General features: G+C 38.4%; 1 protein-coding gene and 1 long non-coding RNA gene across 51 annotated transcripts in view; one reads left to right on the forward strand and one right to left on the reverse strand.

The window, feature by feature from the left end:
- The window catches only part of LOC310828502, a 237,072-nt gene extending 221,929 nt beyond the window's left edge, over nucleotides 1-15,143 (forward strand). The window contains exon 3 of the long non-coding RNA XR_014556977.1: nucleotides 14,804-15,143. This is a non-coding gene — a long non-coding RNA (uncharacterized lncRNA). The remainder of the gene's footprint in view (nucleotides 1-14,803) is intronic.
- SATB1 (SATB homeobox 1) overlaps nucleotides 1-22,581 on the reverse strand; it is a 121,688-nt gene that overhangs the window by 37,257 nt on the left and 61,850 nt on the right. For 28 of the 50 annotated variants that reach the window (XM_083705720.1, XM_083705711.1, XM_083705716.1 and 25 more), the window contains 2 exons: nucleotides 9,546-9,758; nucleotides 6,256-6,411 (listed from right to left, as the gene is read on the reverse strand). In XM_083705720.1, the coding sequence (XP_083561846.1) occupies nucleotides 6,256-6,411; nucleotides 9,546-9,758 (369 nt within the window). Of the gene's footprint in view, nucleotides 1-6,255; nucleotides 6,412-9,545; nucleotides 9,759-13,720; nucleotides 13,832-22,581 lie in introns of all 50 variants that reach the window. The other 22 variants (XM_083705695.1, XM_083705707.1, XM_083705687.1 and 19 more) reach the window with 1 other exon arrangement.

Consider the following 22,581-nt stretch of genomic DNA (forward strand, 5'->3'; position numbering starts at 1 on the left):
AAGCAAAATTTCAGATGCCAGTAGCCACTACCAGCACCTAAAAATTAAACTTCCAGGACTAGGTTGCTGCTGTTTGCAGGTGCTGCTGTTTGCAGGATGCAGCCTTTGCCTCTTGCTATATTATTATTTACCACCGCTCATCCAAAGGTCAGAGGGCGGTTTACAACATAAAAACACAAAATACGTAACATAAGGATAAAAAACAATGACCCATTGACAATAACATTCCTTTGCATTCTATTATTTCCATCTCTATGCTTTGTCTATTAACATTAGACATATTTTAAAATAGAAAACAAGGAGTCTAAATAGTGCTTCCTTGTTGCTGTTTATTTGTGTTTTGTTAAGAAAAAACACTTCATTTTAAAAAAATATTTATTTAAGACATAGAACTTGAAATGCCAGTGACCTGAAAAGGGCAAATGACAACAACTATGTATACTGTATCACCAATTGTATCACTGGGAAAAATAGAAAGGTTTCCAGCTTCTCCACCCAAATGATGCTCAAGGCAGCTAACAATGAGTTGCCAAGAAAAATACAAAATAACCATCAAAAACATAAAAACAAAGGCAGATTTAACACATCTATAAAACTGTAAAAACTGTTAACAAATTTACTAGCAGATTTACAATGGCCAGCTTATGACACCAAAGGCCTCTCTTCACTTCCTGGCAGAAGGAACTATGTGGGCCTTCCTTGACAAGCAAGTTTTAGACCCGGAACCAGAGAAGGCCCTATCTTGAGCTCCTACCAAGTGTCCTTCAGTTACTCGGTAGTGGAAAAAAGGTCCTTTCCTAAAGATCTTAAAACCTGTCCAGAGTCGGATGGGACAATTCAGCCTTTCAGATACCCCGGTCTCAAGCCATGTAGGGTGTTGTACCAGCTCTTAGCATTGTGCCCAGAAATGGATTAGCAGCAAGTGAAGATGTTGTAACATAGAAACCATATCCTCCCTATATATATCTCCTCCCTGGAGGCAAGAGTGACTGAAGCAGTCATATATTGAGTGTTCCTAAGTCTTGACAAGCTTTCCCTTAGGGAACCCCAAAGAAGGTGCTCCAGTGCTTGAGAGCAAGATGCCCCACACAAATTTTGCAAGTTTGCACTTTTACTATTTATATATTATTTCATCTTTGCTTTTAAAATCATGTGTAGAGAGTCATGCAAAATTCACACGTTTTGCAACACTATTAAACATATAGTTGATCAGTAAAGAAACTTAAGCTGTTCTAAAACCATCAATTGAAAAGACAAAAGTCAGTTAACATTAGTTTCGGTCCATAACTAAAATACTGAAACAAGTCACTTATGTATCGGAAACATAATAGCCTAGATGCAACACGTGCCTGTCTGGGCAAATTAGGGTATCTGCAGTTTGAAGCGAACACTTAGCAGTTCTGCTCAGTTAACTGCTTTACAAGCAGCCCCACCACAATGCCTGTTGAACTAGTGGCCGGGTCCATAAGCATGTGAGAAACATTATAAGAGCAGAACAACCAATAATGCTGTGAACAACCCCCCCGCCGCCAACAAATGCAAACCAGAGGCAACAGAAAAGCAGGAGTAAGGATGTAAATCACAAACAGGTCCAAAAAGAGATGAAATCACACAAGGAGAGTAGAAGATCTAGGAGAAGACCTGGCCTGAGTTTTAGGAGTGTGTGCATGAGAGAGTGAAAAAGAAAGCAAGAAAGTGTAGGAAATGTGTTCGAAACCACAATTTCCTTTGTAAAATGCAAGTTGAGAAGGAGTGTATAATTACATAATACGTTTGTGCACAGCTTTCCTACTGTAAATTAAAATGCTCAAGGAGCAGCCAAGTATTGCACATGTAGTTTGCTACCAAGCTATGGGAGCCTATTAATTTCAGCTCGTGTAAGTGACTGAACAACTGGAATGATAAAGATAGAAGGGCCGGAAGTTAGGCAATATACTTTAACATGCAGCAAAGGAGTGGGCCAGCATTATCTCTAGCTACATCAGATTACTGAAAGTACATGTAGTACTATATACATTAGAAAAACAAATGTTTCCAACAAGGGCCAAGAACTGAATCAAATCACACTGAAGTGTGCACTCTGTTCTACATAGGAATGTTCCATGCAAAGTGAAGTTTTATAACAGCTTAATTAAATCCAGTGAATTACTGTTGAGCGGGGCAGAATGCAAGTATGCTTAAAATGCTTACATGTATTGTGACTTATTTACATTTCGGTAGCAGAAATAGTTCTCTAAAGGATAATGTATTTAGGGGATGGCTTCATTATTTATTGTATCAACCAGACAAGCATATTTAGGAAAAAAATATACTGGTCACAATCAAGTTTGTTAAACTTGACCCTTTAGTTCAAATCGGGGAAATCCAAGCACACTCTTAACCATTAAATCAGTAAGAAAAAAGTGCTTAAACTGGATTGGGCCCATTTGATTTTTTGCAGTTTCACTGCTATCGCTGCAGAAATCTTTTATTTATTTATTTGTTGAATTTATATCCTGCCCCTTTCCTCCTGATATTTTAATAATATCAGAATATACTATTTTTTAAAAACCCAATCTGTCTTAGATACTCAGGATAATTTTTTTTAATTAATAATGCTTATTCTGAATATAGCATTTGGTGCTAAACTAATGTAAGGAGGAATGTTACTGCAATGCAACAAATGGATCAAAGCTATGATAGCCAATCTAATTTTTTTTCATGATTATCCAATATGATGTGCCAGATGAATAGTTCTTTATGGAAACATAAAAATACTATCAAACATTCATACCAGAAAATAAATACCAGTGCAATTTAAGCAATGTCATCGTGATATTAACTAAGTAATAAGGGGATCCGTTTGTGCAAAATGACAGGGCCATATATTGTGCTATTCAAATGACCAAGCAGCAGCTGTTTCTAGGCATGGCGCTACCACACTCTAAAAGCGAAACTCTGCATTGGGCTTCCCTAAACCAAATGCACTGCCAAGATTTCTTCTTACATACTTAGGTCCCCTTTAACATCACAAGGAGGGGGGAAACACCCTAGCCAAAAAAAAAAAGTAGTCTTCATGTCACACTGTACAGTGAAGAAGTCTGAGAGCACCCAAATGACAACTGTCTATTTTACATGTGAAAATAAATAATGCAGTTGCGACAGTGAAAGAAAAGATTTCGTTCTACATATTTGTATAGTACAAATATAGTTATGCCTTATCCTTGTTCTCAACAGGATATCAAGACTTGGATGGACCTAGTCTGACTCCTTGCTGATGTAGGAAATCCAGTACTACATCACACGATAAGTGGCCATTGACCTGTGCTTAAAACCTGTAATGAAGGTGGCTTGTTCCACTCTCAAACAGCTTGCCCTGTTAATAATTATTAATTTCTAAATTGTGCACCCTCTTTCCATATCAGCTTCTTACTACCCAGAAGACTGTACTGCAGTAGCAGCAGCCATTTGTTTAAATGGTGATTGCATTAAGGTGACTGGCATGTTTGTTTTCCACAATGCAATTTTCAGCATCCCAAAATTCAGTTATCCATTCAGTAGGGAATGAATGGTATGTAACCATTTTGGAAGGCCACAACAAGGGTCGAAAGACAATGGGTGCTGTTCTGAGATGCACTTGTCTAAGATTATTGCATACTCCTGGACTTTCTTAATTGCCTTTCTTCAGCAAAGTGTGGCTTCCACTAGAGAACTGACAAATTGCCTTTTACTGTTGGGAAACTCGCATGCCTATTCAAAAGTAAGACCAGTAAGACCTATTACAGGATTGCAGTGTATAGGATTGCAGTCTCAAAAGCCCTATTGCACAGCTGAACCATACTGAGCAAATAACACTATTTAAAAAAAAGCAAGATGTGAACACTAACTGGTGATATTAGGAATCCCAGACCACAATGTCTGGAAATTAAAAGCCACTAATTCCACACTTTTCAGTTTAAAACTAAAACCAGTAGAATAATTAAAATGGACTGTTAGTAATGGTGCCTCTTGCACAAAGTGCTCTGTAATATTCAGCAAACTATTTTTTTAAAAGTGCGTAAGTATATGTACTAATATTCTTAGGTCAATAATAACTGGAAGGATGTACATTGCAGAACGTGCTTTCAAATAAAATTAGAGGTGCTCTCAATAATGTATCACCTAATACTGTTATTGTTAGATCAATTATTTTCAACTATATCCTGTTTCCTAAGATTACCGATATTCCCTCTGGTCTATACTCAAAACAAAAGACATAGTAGATTAAAAATTGAATTATAAGATGCGTCCTATGTGGATTTACAATGCAGTTAGAATTCAGGGGTGGGATAAAATCTTGGTATCAACTACACTAGCAACCAAGTGAGTTTATGGCTACAATATCCAAGGAAAACTGGAAAAGACTAAGGATGGGTAACATGGTCGGGTGCTGACAACGGATGTTTCATCTTAATGCATAACCTATGCATGAAAATAAAAGACATCTAAAGAAGCACACAGGTTTGAAGTCGCGGTTAACATTCTATCATAATTAGAAACATTTCAAGAGCCCTGTAATTTCCAATCAAAATTACAGTAATTTCCAATACACAAGCCATGATTCATGACAGAATTTTTACATTCCATGAGAGATTATAGTGGCCTGGTGTATGACACAGTGAGTATAGAGCTAACATAAACAATTCCATTTAATGTTTAAACAGCACTTGGTGTTTAGAATCCCACAATAAAAGAAACATATTATTGCAGAAATTATCACTTTGACAGTGATTGAAGGGTAGGCAGGCATGTGGCCTGTAAAGCTATAATTTTTTACAGTCCACAGCTTGAGTTTAATCATTTTGATATAACATTTCCAAAATATCCTTTTAAGTATTCCTTACAGCATATAACTTTAAAAAGAAACATCTTTTCTATATAATGAAAGATGGAGCGACTCCCAACTGCAAATATTTCCAAAGTTGAAGCTTAAATAACAAAACAAACTGCAACAACAGAGTCCAAAATACATCCCCAATACAGAGAACTTATATTATATTACTTAAGCTATAAGTGACAGACACACACCCTTTGGGTAGTTTTAAGAAGCTGGTATCATGGCTAAGGATAATCTACCACTCAAATCAACTTTGTATTTAACTGCCCTGTCTGTACATATTTTCATGCATATAATCAAATTTTGGCCATGTGTTTCAAAGAACTCTAACACTGCTAACAATGATGTACCACTATCTTCAGTGAACATAAACTAAGCATGATAGCTATGTGGAGAAAAAAAATCAAACATGCCATTTCTATCTCCAGCAGTAAATTACCTTCACTCTACACACTGGCTTTCTATTCAATGTCATTAAAAAAGGAGAGTGTTCATATTAAACCATTTGATATTCTATAGGTAACACTTGTATTATAATGTCACCCAACTACTGGCACTTAAAATTGAAAAGCTTGTACAACAGCATTTAAAATGGTATCTGGGGCAGTAGCAGCAGATGCTGAGAAAGGCTCCAGTTTGGGACATCTAAATGATCTGTGTCATCAGAATAAGGCAAGAAGACAAAAAACGATACACTGAACCGAATGAGAGCCAATAAAACAATTAATTAAAAAATAGCAAAAGATGCACACAGAATTAGAGAGGGGCAAGGAGTATAAGTATTTCTATGCAAATGATAGACGTCTCAAGCTTAGACCGCCTGGTAATATTGACATAGTTTTGGGTAGACACTGTATACATAAGAGATACGAAGATAAGAGGAGAGGGTGATTCAAACCAGTAGTTGTACAGGGAGATAATATGTTAAGGATTGAAAAAGAGGAAGGGCTAACAGAGGTTTTCAGATGTCAACAGTGGTGTAATAATAATGATTATGAATATAATGGTAGAGAAAACTATGGGGAAAAGAGAGGGGGAAGATAAGAGTTAAAATTAATAAGTTAAATGAAAATAGACTATTTATACTATTTATGATGATCAATGTAGCAATATATAATTTGGGCCTTCAGTGTGGTTTGAGTTGTGTGTCCCTGGCCATTAGGATGGTAGCTTTCCCTCATATTACTAGGAAAACATCGAATTTTACAACAGACAAGGCAACATTCAAAGAAAGCTAAGCATGCTTAAGATATTGCAAATTTTAACTGTTACATTGTTGTTACCCAATGTGTTCATATAGCATTCTGTTTCCCCCTCTAAATGTAGGCCAAATCAACTCCATATTGGAACAAATGTTGGAAAAGCAAATGTAGCCCACTGAGGCCTGATAAGGCCCTTACCTGGCTTTTAGTTGCTGCAACCTTTGCAAATAATGCTTGAGACACTTTAGCTCTCTTCATTTCCTGCTGAATCTCATCATAAATGGAAGCATTAATGTTCATAGTATTGTTTTCTGGTTTTCCATTCCTTTCTGTTGCAATAGCTGTAGTTTTTACCTGGAAAATAAGATACGAACATCAAATTTCAAAGGATGCCCAGCTGAATGGCACTACAGCTGTAACAACACACTACTCGTGTTGTGTGGGTTGCCAGCGCCTGGAACTGTTAGCACTCCCCCAAGACCCTTCCACCAGCCCAGTTTTGAATAAAGTCAATGAAACAATTATTTCAACTAGCAAGCTTGAACCTAGTAAAAGTTCCTGAGCACATGAAAAGTGCCTTTCCTTTTCATTGAGAAAGTAGGTGACCTAGGGCCAGTCACTGTTTCTCAGCCTAATCTGCCTCACAGGGTTGTTGTAAGGAGAAAATGGAGGGGGAGAATTATGTATACCACCTTGATATGTAAACAACAACAAGATTTTATCGATTTATAGAATCATAGAATTGGGAGGTACCCCCATCTAGTCCAAACTCCTGCAATGCAGGAATCACAGCTAAAGACTCCCTGGCAGATGGCCAGGTGGTTTGTGTTCTTGACTAGAAACCTTCGTGGGGCAGGGGCTGCTTTCACAATGCAAGGCAACATTTCATGGAGCTGATCCACGCCTCTGGTTTCAGCAGTTGATGGAGAGGCTGCAGAAATCTGTTAAGATGCACCATCAACCGAAGCCCTCCCAGACAAGCAAGGTGAAAGTTTCTGCTCTTCCCTGCTGAGCAAACCTAGCAACTCCAGGCACCCAGACAAAACACAAGCAAATGTGTACGCTCTTTTCCCTCTAGGGCAGTGATGGCCAAACTTGGCCCTCCAGCTGTTTTGGGACTACAATTCCCATCATCCCTGACCACTGGTCCTGTTAGCTAGGGATGGTGGGAGTTGTAGTCCAAAAACAGCTGGAGGGCCAAGTTTGGTCATCACTGCTCTAGGGTCATTCCTGTCTCATCGATCTTCATAGGAAGGTTACCCAGCAAGCCAGACACAGCCTTTTATCAAAATTACATTTTCTAACATGCTTCATCCAAATAATGTCAAGAGCATGAGATTCTTTTAACTGGGTATAGATAAATATAATAGTAGATAAATATTAAAAGACTCTTTGAAAACTTGGAGGCGGATGACAACGATAGATGAGGACAAATTACTTCAGACTGCTTGGCATGCCTTTATGAACTTGGGTTATAGGTTACTAGAGAAGGGTTGTTTCATTTCTCCAAACTCTTGCATAGCAGATCAGCCTCAAAAACATTTCCCTTCCTTTCTAACAGTTTCTCTTGAACCATTAAGAATATCATGGATGATTAGTCTGTTGTGCTCTGCTGAGCACTACGTATTGCTAATTAACCTTTCAGAGGCTATCTACAAAGGCTTTTCCCCCTCCAGAACTTCTATTGAAAGCATCAGTCACAATTTAATGTGTGTGATACTTTATATATATATATATATATATATTTAAAAGAAGTTTTTATAATACTATGTTTTCTGAAAAATAATAATTTAGTGTTAGAGTAAGGAATGAACTCAAGGAAGAAAGCTAAGGAAGAAAGTGGAAGCAAAAGGACATAAAACCTTCACTATGTTAAATTGGTGCACCACCAAATCCCATAAGAAGAGTTGTTATTTATACAGCATCATCAGTGCATTAAGGCACTTCACAAAATTTGAAACAAATGCCTACTAAAATCTTACACCAAAAAAATTTAATACAACTAGGCATCAACTAAACTTTGCTAACATTTCTATGAAACTGCCATGAGCCTTTATTCTAATCTGTCTAAGAAAATATAATTTCCATTCCTAGCAGCTCTTTAAAAAATATTTAGAAAAGACACATCTCCTAGCAATTCTATCTATCTTGGCTGACAATAAAAACAGGAAAATTTGGAGTCATTCATATTTCTTGAACGAAGCCCAAATTTACCCAAACAGGTAATTTAACAGCTTTTCACAAATATGGGCTTTCTCATATTTTTTCCCATGTGAAAATGAACAAAAAACCCAACCCTTTTATATACATATTCCCATAAGTACTGTTTTAGTTTAGGAACAAAAATCTTTTTTAATCCTGGTTTAGCTTTTAATATGACATTGTACATTAAAATTCATAAAGTACTTCATTCCAGGCAAAACAAGCTACTTTTCAGTTCAGTTCTTCAAATGGCACAAGAGGTATAATAAATGCAGTTGCTCTCATTCAGAATGGCTTTTTATCAGGACAAAGTTTACTACTCCATTATTACAGTGGCGCCTGGAAGCATATTTATATTTAAATGTTAGTGTTTCCATTAACTGTCCTCTCCATGGTTATTTCTCAAGGATGGAAGGTTGTATTTCATATTTTGGCCATTTCACGTGTGTCATTAAAATAAGACTTGGCACAAAGGTAGCCAATTAGAACTATTTTCTATATAGTGAACTGCCAAGCATTTAGATTTCAAAGGTGTTTAAACGATCTTAATTAAGTGATAAGCTCACAGAAAGAAATCCTCTGAAATTAAAAATTGTGAGGAGTGTATCTGAAGACAAACACCTTCTCAGCAGCAATGAGGGTCCATGCAGCCTCTAATTCAGAAACTTTAGTTCAATTTATCTTTGACTGGGTTTCGAGAACTATTGAAGAATCTGCTTAAATAATGTCAATGAAATTACTGATTATTTTAAAATATATATATTGCTATGCCTGTTGCTAAAAGAGACATCCATCATTTGTAATTCATGGCTGAAGATTTGTTATTGCTTTCTATTCAAAGATGTACCTCCCCTTCACACATTACTGTGTTCTTTGAAGGGCTCCACATACAGGCACTCATTGTGCCTATAACTTATCAAATGGAATTAACTGAGCCTGCAACACCCTTCAGGATTTTAAGCATTATTTCAGAGCTAGTGCAAGCCTTTAGGAGCTTCAGAGAACTATCATAATTTTGTACCTGGTTGACTTCACACTACAAGGCCAAATCTCTGCAATCCATCTGAGGACTTACTAAGACTGCCGACTTCCTTTTTTTAAAAAAGCAAACGAAATGCAGGTTACACTGCTCTGGCAATTTTGATACACAAAACTCAATCAGAACTTACAGCCGCATTACTGTATCTGAAAAAACAGCAACTCTACAGCTTGCCTTTCTTTTGCACACACCATCACAGCACATCATTTAGCATCAAGCAGATCAGAAAGACTTTAAAATAGTTTACTTGTGTTGGTCGGCTGGGCGGTGTGCTTATAAGAGGTGTGGGGCCCATTGCAGAAGCTGCATTCAAACTTCTTTCCCTTTCATCCTGGTATATTCGATCTCTTTCTGCTTCCGGCAGCTGCAAGAAATTCTGCATAGCCCGAAGGTTTACCAGTAAAGATTGTGATGCGGTCTTGGGGTCTTCTTCCTTTCGCAGGATTTCTGAGAGCAAGCCCTGTAGAGGAAAAAGACACATAGACACACACAAACACAAAGCCATATTACTCTATGCAGCCTTATATAACAAACAGTCACTGCTAATCATGATTTGCTTTGCTTCCTTAACTTTAACGCACAACAAAAAGGCATTCATCCTGCATAGGAATATATTACTGACAATTTAGGTAATACAGAAGAGAGCCTCAATTGTATTCCTAATTTTATTAAGCATCTGCTTTACGCACAATACAGACTGAATCTGCTTAATTGGTCTCCTCTTTTTTAACTGACTTAACTTGCCATGAAATCTTTCTAAGACAGACAATAAGAATAAGAATAAATAAAATACAAGTAATTCTGCAGCATTATTGCATCACTGCTATTCAAAGTCTGCAATAAGGCATATATTAAAACGATATAGGCATATCTAGAAATTTGAGGGCAGTTCACAATTTACACAGAACTCGTTTACAAAAAAGAGAGAGCAAAATCCACCTGTGGATTGTCATGTTGAAAACAGTACTTTGCTTTCCCCCCCTTTCCTGCTGCTCCCACCATTTGAAAAATATCATGACTAATCGTTGGATTGGATTATCACAGGTAATCATTGGAAACATGGCTCAATTGGTTATGGCAAATGTCTCAATATTTTTTCCTTCTCTCCTTCCCAAATAATTGTAAGAATGCACACACACACAAACACAGGAAAATAGGAAATTATCCAACAAAATTTGGAATTTGCAGCCAACACAATGGGGATTATTTACTCATTTATTTATGTATTTGTAGTCAAGATTCAAAGGTAGACGTCTATAGACTCTCACCCAGGTACTAATGACCCTTACACAATCAGCTACCACAAACAGACTCTTAGTATCTAAAATGATCTTATCTTCCTTTAGGAAAGACACAGGAAGGTTTTGTTTCCACTCCAAAACAAAGAAACAGACAAACCAACCAACCAACATGCTATTTTTGATTAAGAATGGCTTAGGTTTCTTGCCATATTTTAGGTAGCTGATTATTTAACTTGACCAAGCAGTTGCACAGAATCACAGAATTGCACAGTTGGAAGGTATCCCAAGGGTCATCTAGTCCAACCCCCTGCAATGCAGGGGTCCTGTCCACAGCCATTCCTGGGTGGACTCAAACCACTAACCTTTTGGTTAACAGCCAGATACACTGACCCACTGCACCACGAGGCTTCCACACATGACTTAGCAGTGGGATTTACTTCAAGTATGGGAAACTTTGGCCCCCCAGACGTTACTGAACTACCTCTCTCTTCATCCTTGACCACTTGCCATGCCTGCAAGGCCCAATGGAAATGTAGTTCAGCAACATCTGGAGGACCGAAAGTTCTTCATTCTTGATCTACTTGATTAGCTTGCCTGGCGCTCCAGGAATGATCCACCCGCCTCGGGTTAGAGTGGCCAGTGAATCTGCATTATTAACTAAACCTGCAGCAAAAGGCTTAGGATGATCCACAGGTGTTTTGTTTGTATGTTTCTTCTTCAGACAACCTTAACAAGATTATACCCACATCAAGATTATTATTACCACCATCATCATTAAATTTGCATACCACCATTTATGTGAAGATCACAATAAAAAAATACAAAATGAGAACGCAAAGTTTCAAATAAAAACAAAAACAAACTCATAACCCCACCCCTAGAATTCTAGAGGAAGGCCTTTTTATGAAAGGACGCAACTGATGGTAGAGTTAACACTTCACAAAGTCATAGAGATGTGAAGGCAACCTGAGTTAATCAAAACCCAGACTAGGGAGCAAAGAGAACTTAAGAGAGACTTAGAGGAGCCAACGTCTGCTCCACAAAACACTATATGCATTTCGAAAACGGCAAATTCAATTTTATCTTAGCAAAGGAATTAAAAAAGGAAAGCCCATGAGAAGTAGCCCAGCTACTTAAAGTACATTGTGTAGCAAAGAGCCTCAGCCTTTAAAACAGCTTACCAAGAAACAAAAAGATCACAACATTAGAAGAATTTGTCCAGCCAAGCGCTGTGCAGGAAGAGTTCATAAACAGAGCACTGTGCTATAATATGTCATACCCAGTAGTACAAATGGTGACAACAGAAATGGATGACAATTTTTTTCTTAGGCGGTATATATTGTAAAGGCATTGAACTTCCAGGAAGAATAAATGTAATTATTTGTGGGTCAAATGTTAATTCCAAAACAGATTCAGGATATGATGCGACAGTAATTTCAGAGGAGAACTACATGGTATTCCAAGGCAGATACTTTTACAGCACAGAGGGTGTTCTACTACAGAAATAATATACACAGAGGAGCAGTTCATTGCATGTGTGTTACAAGGTGGTAACCTCCTCAGCCTTAGAGTACTTGCCCAAGAGAAAAAGAAGGAATGTTTGGAGACACGTCTAAAAAGAAGATGGCGACTAGTGTCAACTAGTGACCAACTAGATGCCAATGGAAAGCTCACAAGCAGAAGAGTACAACAAAATTCTCCCCATTTGTGATTCCCAGCAAATGGTATTCAGAGACCAACACAAGAGATAGCAGTCCGCCTGGCTTCTGTGCGTAAAGGTGCTGCTGCTGTTCCCTTAAGTAAGGGGAATAATGTCTTAAGAAATTGATTCAGCACCGTTTTTTAGCCCTTTGATAGTGTTCTTGTCCTCTCCCCAAATTCTGACTCTGTACAGCATTTGGGGGATCACTCTGGAGATCAGCTCAACTCTGTTAGATTTAATAAGCCATGATGAGCGAGGGTTAAGTAAAAATATGGGTGGCTGGACCCAACCAAGCAACCTATCCAAATAAGGTAAAGGTAAAGGGACCCCTGACCATTAGGTCCAGTCGTGAACGACTCTGGGGTTGCAGCGCTCATCTCGCATTATTGGCAGAGGGAGCCAGCATACAGCTTCAGGGTCATGTGGCCAGCATGACTAAGCCGCTTCTGGCGAAGCAGAGCAGCACACGGAAACGCCGTTTACCTTCCCGCCGGAGTGGTACCTATTTATCTACTTGCACTTTGACATGCTTTCGAACTGCTAGGTTGGCAGGAGCAGGGATCGAGCAACAGGAGCCCACCCCGTCGCGGGAATTTGAACTGCCAACCTTCTGATCGGCAAGTCCTAGGCTCTGTGGTTTAACCCACAGCGCCACCCGCGTCCCTTTTTCTTATCCAAATAATCAGGCTCTAATAACTGAAATTTATTCATGAAAGCTAGGGTATAAACACTGCATCCTGATGGTTGTGAGCAACTTTATACCCACCCATCTAGATGGTTTCCCCAGCAACCCTTCAGAGTACATTGCAAATATATAACAGCACTCTACCAAGGGTTGCACCAAATTCCTCCTGGGCTAGACTTCAAAATATCTCACAATATTCAGAAAAGCTCTGCTGGATGATACTGAGAGGATTCAACAGCAGAGGAGAAAAATTGTTTCTGCACTTCCATCACTACTAGAGTAGCTTGATAGTGGGGCTCTATATTGTGGTCAGCTGGATACACCATGAATTTTTTTGTACCTGCATTCCAACCATTTTCATTTTTCAAAATTATTTTGTGGGCATTACTAGGAGGGGTGCATGGTTCAGAATTGATGTAAGTTGCATTCTGCTCCATAATTCTTACTGAAGCAGAAAAACTTTATTTTATGTATTGCTTATAACCCACTTTACTGAGGAAGCCCCAAGTTGCAAACAGAAAAATCAGCACAAAATATTAGGATAATCTATAACAAAGCATAGCATATATTAACATAGAAAACAAGTAAAAGCTATAGTCATGTCAAAATAATGCAGTAAACATGTTAAATCCATTCAGAACTTATACAATGATTTTATGTTTTGGTCTAAGTAGAGATACAATAGCCCACTATTGGTAAAAGCGAAATAAATACATACTGGGAAAGTGGGTAATAAGTACTATCTTGGAGAAACCAATTATTAAAACACATTGAAAGGAGTAAGTGCAGCAAACCTTAGTTGTACTGATTGTAGCTGGATTCCTACTGCAAACAAATTTCAGCATATAGTTTGTAACTTCTTTCCTGCATTGCTTTTTTTCCACAACATGCCAATTGCTTTTCCACTAAAAAATGGAAGGCAGAAATCACTAGCGTGCAGGCACACACACACACACGTCTCTATATAGACTATGTTCTTCCAAGCTCTTCACAGACCATAAACACTTGATGACCTTCATACATGAAAATATTTGGACCAAGTATCACTACAAAGCCATCCAGTGTTTGCCATGGCAGACATCTTGTCACAAAGTCCCACAATGCAAGCGTACACTTTCAAGTTAAGAGGGGGGATGTCAAACTTACATTCATACTGTGCATGCTTTTCTTTGTCAGATCCAGATTGCTATTCACAGAGATTTGGAATGTCAAGAAGTCTTCTAATATATCACACTGAGATGGTCTAAATACCTAAACCTTGGCAATGTTTCAGAGATGACTAGAAAGCACTTTGCTGACCATTGGCAAGCAAGCAAATTGGAAAGGCTGATAACAGATGGGAACTGTATTGATTGTACCAAAATCTATGAAGAAAGAAATCCTAGAACTTGTCCAGTAGCACCTTAAAGGTAAAGGGACCCCTGACCATTAGGTACAGTTGCTGACGACTCTGGGGTTGCAGCGCTCATCTCGCTTTACTGGCCGAGGGAGCCAGCGTACAGCTTCTGGGTCATGTGGCCAGCATGACTAAGCTGCTTCTGGCGAACCAGAGCAGCACACAGAAACACTGTTTATCTACTTGCACTTTGATGTGCTTTCGAATTGCTAGGTTTGCAGGAGAGTAGCACTGTGTATCTAAAGAAGTGTGCATGCACACAAAAGCTTATACCCAGAACAAACTTAGTTGGTCTCTAAGGTGCTACTGGACAATTTTTTATTTATTTCAACTGCGTCAGACGAACACAGCTACCTACCTGAATCTAGAATCCTAGACCTTGTTCACAAAGGGGATAAAAGTATAATCACAAGTTGTGAACAAGCCATGGGGATAGCACAATACTAGAAAAAAACAATATATTATCTTGTGACTGTTTTAGAAGAAACAGATCGTCACAACAGAATCTTTCATCACTACACCCCATTGGGAGATGGACATTATTTGGCAGACACTAACTACTATTAAAGGTATATTGAGATACTCCCTTGCCTGGCATTATCTGCCACAGAGCTGTTGTATGACTGAATAATATCTTTGATAACTTTGGAATTCCAGACCTAATTCATGACCTAAAATATAATCCAATTTGCAGCAACTGAATTCAGTCATTCTGGACATCTTATAACTTTTGCTATGTTACCAACAGTTAAAAGACAATGAGCAGTACAGACTGCAATGAAAATCTTGAGGGGGGAAATGACATATGTACTTGCTCTTTTAAACTTTAGGTCAACGCTATTGATTCTACTGGAGTCCAGCAAATTGCTCATGGAAAGACAAATCAGAATACTTTGCCAACCCTAGAGAAGAACCTTCTTTCCAAAAAGGCTTCCGTTGGAAAAAGTTGCTGCTTCAAATTAGCAAGCCAAGAGATGTTATGAGCATTCTATAACTCATCCAGTTCAAAGCAGTAACTGCCACATTTAAAGAGAGGAGACAAAGTTTATATCAAGTTTGTTGGAGAAAAACATTATGGCATCAGCTACTGTGGAAGAAATTAAATACCCAGATAATATTCTGTTAAGATGGTACATGGAATACTCAAAAGAAACCAATATCCTCCTATCCCCAAGAAGTTACAATCTCCAAACACACAAAGTAGTACTTGAAATCCCAAGTTCATCTACTGAGAATCAGCCAGAGCCATTTTGTAAGACTGATAGTTACCGTACTTTTTCCCTCCTAAAAGGTAAGGGGAAATGTGTGTGCGTCTTATGGAGCGAATGCAGGCTGCGCAGCTATCCCAGAAGCCAGAACAGCAAGCGGGATTGCTGCTTTCACTGCGCAGCGATCCCTCTTGCTGTTCTGGCTTCTGAGATTCAGAATATTTTTTTTCTTGTTTTCCTCCTCAAAAACTAGGTGTGTCTTGTGCTCTGGTGCGTCTTACAGAGTGAAAAATATGGTATATTACTACTCAGATTGTCATATGTTCTATACCTAAACTACCCAATACAGTCGTACCTTGGCTCCTGAACGCCTTGCGAGTTGAACGTTTTGGCTCCCAAACACCGCAAACTCAGAAGTGAGTGTTCTGGTTTGCAAACGGTCTTTGGAACCCAAACACCCAACGGGGCTTTTGTGGCTTCTGATTGGCTGCAGGAGCTCCCTGCAGCCAATCGGAAGCCACACTTTGGTTTCCAAACATTTTGGAAGTCGAATGAACTTCTGGAACAGATTCTGTTCGACTTCCAAGGTACAACTGTATGTTGATTTATTCAACTATTGTTTCTTTAAGTAAAAGGAATGAGATGTGTGGACAGTGTGAACAGTGGGGAGGTATAGATAAAGACAATGTCTATACCTCCAAATGTAATCAGATCACCAGTAGCACTGGATTAGGAATTCCCCATGTCTGTCTGCCCTTGAGAAAGACAACAGGTTTCTTGTCTAGCTTTCTGACCGCTATACCCACTATGGCCTAGAGCACGCATGTGAAGCCTGTGGCCCTCCAGATGTTGCTAAACTACAACTCCCATCATCCCTGACCACTGATCAAGTTGGCTATGCCTAATGGGAGCTTGAATATTTTCGGACACAGACAATGGCAGCCACCCTATCTTGCTTTTTCAGCTTTAAGCTAGAAATGGAAAAGCAAACTTTGCTTCCATACTTCTAAATTCTATAGCCAGTGGGCAGCCCCTCTTTCTCCAACACCAAATGTCAACTGGGGGGGTTGGTTTTCAATAGGCTCACTCCCCCACCATCACTATGCACTCAGTCATGATTCTCCCCCTGGCTGCAATTGTGGGAAGAGAGAAGACCGATATAAAGACAATGCTATTTGGTAAAGGGAGGGTTAAATCTTAGGGTGGAGAGACAATCTGTAGAGAAGAATATGGCTACAGCTATCTAATATGCCAGTGCAGCAGAGTGATAGGTCACGTAGAAATTGTGCAGCTAATTCAGGTGTGTATGCGTGGAAACTGATCAAGAAAACATGGGAAAGGGAAGTTTTATTCAAAATATATTTCAGATGCCCTTTTAGAAGTGAGTGGCCTGTGTGGAAGCAACCATGCAGTCTGGTCCTACATCCCTGGCTTAGAGTCTAAGTCAGTCTTTCTCAACCTTGGGTCCCGAGATGTTGTTGGACTAAAACTCCCACTATCCCTAGCTAGCAGGATTAGTGGTTAGGGATGATGGGAGTTGTAATCCAGTAGTATCTGGGGACCCAAGGCTGGTTTAACACTCCCTTCAGGAGAGGTTGTCTTGAAAGGAGGTATGCCCAAATCTTAAAATTATGCCGTTTCTTTATTGCAATAAACTAGCAGTTTTCTAGTCATATGGGCTGTAGCTCATAGGTTTTACTGATTTATTCCTGTTGTTTTAAAAAATAAATGCTCTTATTGATTTTTACTGAATGCCACTTTGCAGAAAGTGGTCTGTAAATAATATTAAATAAATAAATAAATAAGATATAAGCATAATTACTACAGTGATTATATTGCAACCAGCTACACCAGCGATTACCCCATTAATGCAGTCAAAGTAATTTGTCAATGTATTGTAATTCTGTTATTAAACTTTTGCTATGAGTGAAAAAAGAGGATGAGTTTAGATGTGCTAATTTAGGAGGTCTGTTTTTCCCCTTACAGGAGAAGTCAATTTAAGCCACAGCCACATCACACAAAAAATGAACATAATCTTTACAAATCATTCAAGTATATTTCATTAGTAATTGCACAAATATGTTCAATAAGTTTCAGTGCTTTCAAAAGCTAATTATGAATTCTTTAAAATAGGGAGATAAATGAAAGTGTCTGCCAATATGAACTAAAACATAGCCTGTCTGGCCCCCAGTTTGTCTGCTCTTTGAACGTAATCACTGATTCAGATAGATTTTATCAGGCTCCTGGAACTTCAAAGCTCTCTGAAGAAAAATATGATTTGCTCCCAAATATGCAGAACATCCTCATATGCTGTCTTTACTGCAATGGATTGAAATCTCATATCCAGGTGGAAGATTATTTTCAAACTCCACCCGCAAGTTTGGAGTCCTGCCAAGTAAGTTATAAGCAGACACATTTATCTTTGTCGCTTATTAGCGAGAGGAGAGCTGTCATGATAGTGTAATAGCACCTTTTTACCTTTTACTCAAACAGTGATATGGGTAGTGTGCTTTTTCTTAAATTACACTATGAAGAATTATACGAACACAGTGGCAATTTCTGTTATACTTAAGCAGGCAAATTTCCCTCCACCACATAATTTACAGAACTCAAATTCAATAAAACATTACAGGATGGTCCATTACTGTTATCAATTTTGAATAATCCATCTTCATTCTTCATTTTACTGGAAAATAAGCAGCGTGCCAAAGACAAGGGAGAAAAGGAGGAAAGAAGAATTGAAGAAAGCCTAACTGGGTGCTGTGGGGAAACCGTTGATCTGACTTTAAAATTACTGCATGCACATTGCAGTACCCCACGTTATTTCTTTAAAATTGAAGCTGTTTAGGGGTAAGGGGCATCTACAAAATCTCTCTCTTTCCAAACTGCAAATGCTCTCCACTCCCCATACTCAAACACCCCTAATTTTATCTGGATACGTTGCCCTGCAGTTCACTGAGACTTCGAAGACCCAATGGAAGGAGCATGGAACATTAATTACTTGCAAGTAGGTTCCCATGTTGTCTGTGTCAAGCAGCAGGCTAAGGAACCTGCAAACGGATCTACTTGTTAGTGGACATCCAGCCTGCTGCTTAACATGGCAGAGTGGAACCTTTCCTCCCAAGCATGTATTTTCAAGCAGGAAGTCCTCAAGACTAATCAATTTCACTGCTAAGCAAAACAAAGGATTTAAAACCTTCCAAGATGATTTCCTAGACCCTTCAACAATGTACTACTCTCTTCTTTGTTGTTGTTGATAATGATGATGATTTATTGAATTTGTATACCTGGGGGTCGCTCTTAAACTGCGGTTGTTGTATGGAGCACAGTTTATGGGACACACATTGAAAAAATTATAGTTGGTGCAAATTCAAAGTTTGATTTTTTTACCCTTAAATATCCAAAAGCATTTCTTCTCTTTTACTGTACTATTTAACAATAAAATAATGATTAATGGAATTGCTGCAGCTTCTCTCTCTCTCTCTCTCTCTCTCTCTCTCTCTCTCTCTCTCTCTCTGTGTGTGTGTGTGAGAGAGAGAGGGGGGGGGAGAAACACTAATATGTGCCATGGGAAAGGGTAAAATCGAGAAATTAACAGATAACAATTTCAGAAATGAAACTTTCAAAAAAAAAAAAAAAACCAAAACCCAACCAATCATATTTGGAAATTTAAAATATGTGAAATAATATATACATGTAGAAGCCTGGAGCATAAGCAAGAGACATGCTTAGTAGAAACATCAGTAGAACAAAACTGCTTCAGAAGCAGAAGCATGTATGAACAAAAAGACTAAGAAATCAAGAAATCTTACAAATCAAAATATCTGTTCGTTCTGTATAAAACACCTCTTTGTATTACACATAGTATCTGAAACAATAGTAAACTTGCCTTAACAGAGCTGATTTTTAGATAGACCCTCTATTTACTAATATATTTTATATTAAAATGCTGCATGAAAGTTTCTTTTTATGTAAAAAATGAGGGGGAAGACATAAGACAGTTGAGTGGGACACAAAAGAACAAAATATATTCCCCCTGCCCCTTATTCGTACAAGGTCCAGTGGCAACCACCGTCTTTGGAATGGTGGATTATATATTACAGAAATCATGGCCTGTACCAACTGAAAGATGCATGAATTTGTCCTAGAATATGGCAACATCAACTTTTTGACAAGAGTGTTACAGAAAAATTCATATGCACACTAGTAAAATGAGAGCTACTACTTAAGCAAAAATCGTAAGGCACCCTTCCCAATCCAGTGTCTTCTAGATGTTGTTGGGCTGTAACTCTCATCATCCTTGACCGATGGCATGGTGGATAGAGCTGATGGCTATTGTAGCCCAAAACATCTGCAGACCACAAGACTGGCTGGGAAAGGCTATCCTAACTTGCATGGTCTTCAGTTGTTAGTGAATTTCTGTGCACTAGCCAAAATAATTAAGCTCTTAAAAAGCATACTACTCCCTTAATCGGAACTGCTTTTTTCAGTAAAACTAGTTCTTGGTTGTCCAAGAACAATTTAAAAATAACTTCAGTCCGTAGCGTAAATTCCACATACAGAAATATCCCACAATTTATATTCACACACGTTCAACTTAATTAAAATTCAGCAGATGTAATATTACCAAAAAAAAACTTCCTCCTTTTCAGTAGAAGTCACAGAGCTGGAAATAATCACAAATATTTTCAATTCACATTGTTTCAATGAGCGACTCAAGAACAGAAGCAGTTACATTTTCCAAAGCTCAGGCTGATGGACCTTGCTAATAGTTTGTCCAATAAACATAAGTCAAACATTGATTTGCACTGATGAAGTAAAAAATCTAAAGTGAAAAACTGGACTTTTAAAACCCGTACTAAAATGGGGTTGTCATGGTTGTCCTACAAATATTTTTCTTTTATAAAAAGTGGGGAAGATTTTGTTTGAGGCAAGATTAATGAAAACAAATGAAGGGCTAGGTGGAACTATCTGTGCTCATTTGGAGCCTTAAAAACAACTGGGCCGTTGTGTCAGAACTTGAGAAGGAGCAGTCAAAGTAAAAACTATACCTCTGGCATGGTACAATCTGGCATCACGACTGCTCCTGAAGTCTTCACAGATACAGACTACAGAGATTACTCTTGGACGTCCAATGTCCAAGCAATCTACAGCAAGGATGGGGAACATGTGGCCCTCCAGATGTTGTTGGACTACAACTCAACAAACCACTGGGAATGTTAGCTGGGCCCGGGGGGAGGACAAAATCCAATAAAATCTGGAGGAACACAGGTTCCCCACCACTATCCTACAGTATGAGGTTGGTGCCCATACTGGTGATACAACCTTTGTTTGTTTGTTTCAAGTAAGGAGGGTATGTGCCATTTCTGGTACAGTAGCTCACTGGAGAGGGGGAAGCATACAGCCCCCGATTACCAAAAAAAGGGAAAGAAGCTAATGAAACAGAATGTTGTTCAGAGGTACACCCACAAAAACGGGAAAGATGAACACTCAAATGGAGAACGTGGCACCTCTTTAAAAGGGCTATCAACTTCTTGGGGGAGGCAATTCATTTCTGCTACCCTCCCCTCTCCATATATTTTTAATTTTATATATGGAATATATATTTAGAATGTATATTCTACGCAGACGATTTTTATTTTATTGAATAAGTTTATGAGGTTTTCAAGAAAAGGACACCATCAGCTTGGCTGTGAAAATATTTGCAGTTTAGGAATGAGTGACTGAGCATTCTGTAGGGGTCCCCCTGCCCTGCCTGTCATATCCTTTCTAATTCTTTCATAATTATTCTATTTATTTTGTAGCTACCAATGTAGATTACAAAGACCAAAACAGTGTTGCAATGCATGTAGAAACTTCTCCATGTATTATAAAGATTTTTCTAATTAATTTTAAGTATTTCTGATGAAAGTATGTGCTGTGTTATCCCTTTTTTATTTAGTGAAATCTTTGTACTTTCAAAATTTATTGATTCAGTTATAAATATTGCATTGTTTATTAATTGAACTGATGCTGTCTGAGATACTGAACATTAATTTTATTGATTGTTTACTCCAGCATTTCTATAGTTAAGGCCAGTGTTCATATTGCCTGGTTGCGTTTTTTTGATACTGTTGTTTTTACTTTGGTATGTTCTTGTTAAAAGCTTTGGGCTTCATTTTGGAAAAGTAAGTGCGGTACAAACATGAAATCAAAGAAGAAGAATCCAAATCGAGATGCAACAGTTTCCCATTGGAACTGGTAAAGTTTTTGTAAAAAAAAAAATCTTCATTGCTGGATTTGTATCCTGGGCAGATATTTCAGTAGCTGGGATATTTGGCTTTTCTTTTCATTAGGCATCTGTGATCTCCATTTTTTGCCATTTATGACTGTTTACATACATTGTTTTGATACCACATATTACCATTTATAATGTATGTCTATCATAATTCATTGGTCTCTTTTATGGGTAGTGCCAGTTTGTGCGCTCCTATCTCTCCTGTTTGGTTGGCATCTCTGATCTAGTCTGGTCCACTCTTCCTCTCCTTTGGTTTCTTTGTTGGGGAGTCAAAAAATGGCAGAACATTGCTTCAGAATGATGAGGTAACCTTGTTGAAGCTTGCTATTTATTTTTGTGTTCCAAATATTTCATGAACACTTCTCGGCTTCTGTGGGTTGGGGGAGGTGGCCTCAAGGATGGCAGTGGAAAAGATTATTAGGGCTGCCAGTTGCAATATGCAGAATCTACCCTTTTCTTTCAACACATGGGGAGCAGACCCTCTTAGATTTTGCTGTACTTCCAATTCCCATCAGCATAGCAAATAGGAACGATGTAAACTGGAGTCCAACAGTATTGTAGAGGACACAGGTTCTTGCTTTAACACTACTGGTGCAGCAGAAGAGGTTACAATTGCTTCATCTCCTGCCTACTCTTTTATTGGATTTCTCTCTCAACTTTACACAACAACATCCAAGATGACACTGGGCAGGAGATGTAGCAGCAACATCATCTCTTGCTTCATCACTAATTGTTAATTTTCAAAGTTGCCCCAATAGTCCTCAACCAAAGCAT

Source organism: Podarcis gaigeae, assembly GCF_964106915.1.
Source record: "Podarcis gaigeae genome assembly, chromosome: 12".
Taxonomy (NCBI): domain Eukaryota; kingdom Metazoa; phylum Chordata; class Lepidosauria; order Squamata; family Lacertidae; genus Podarcis; species Podarcis gaigeae.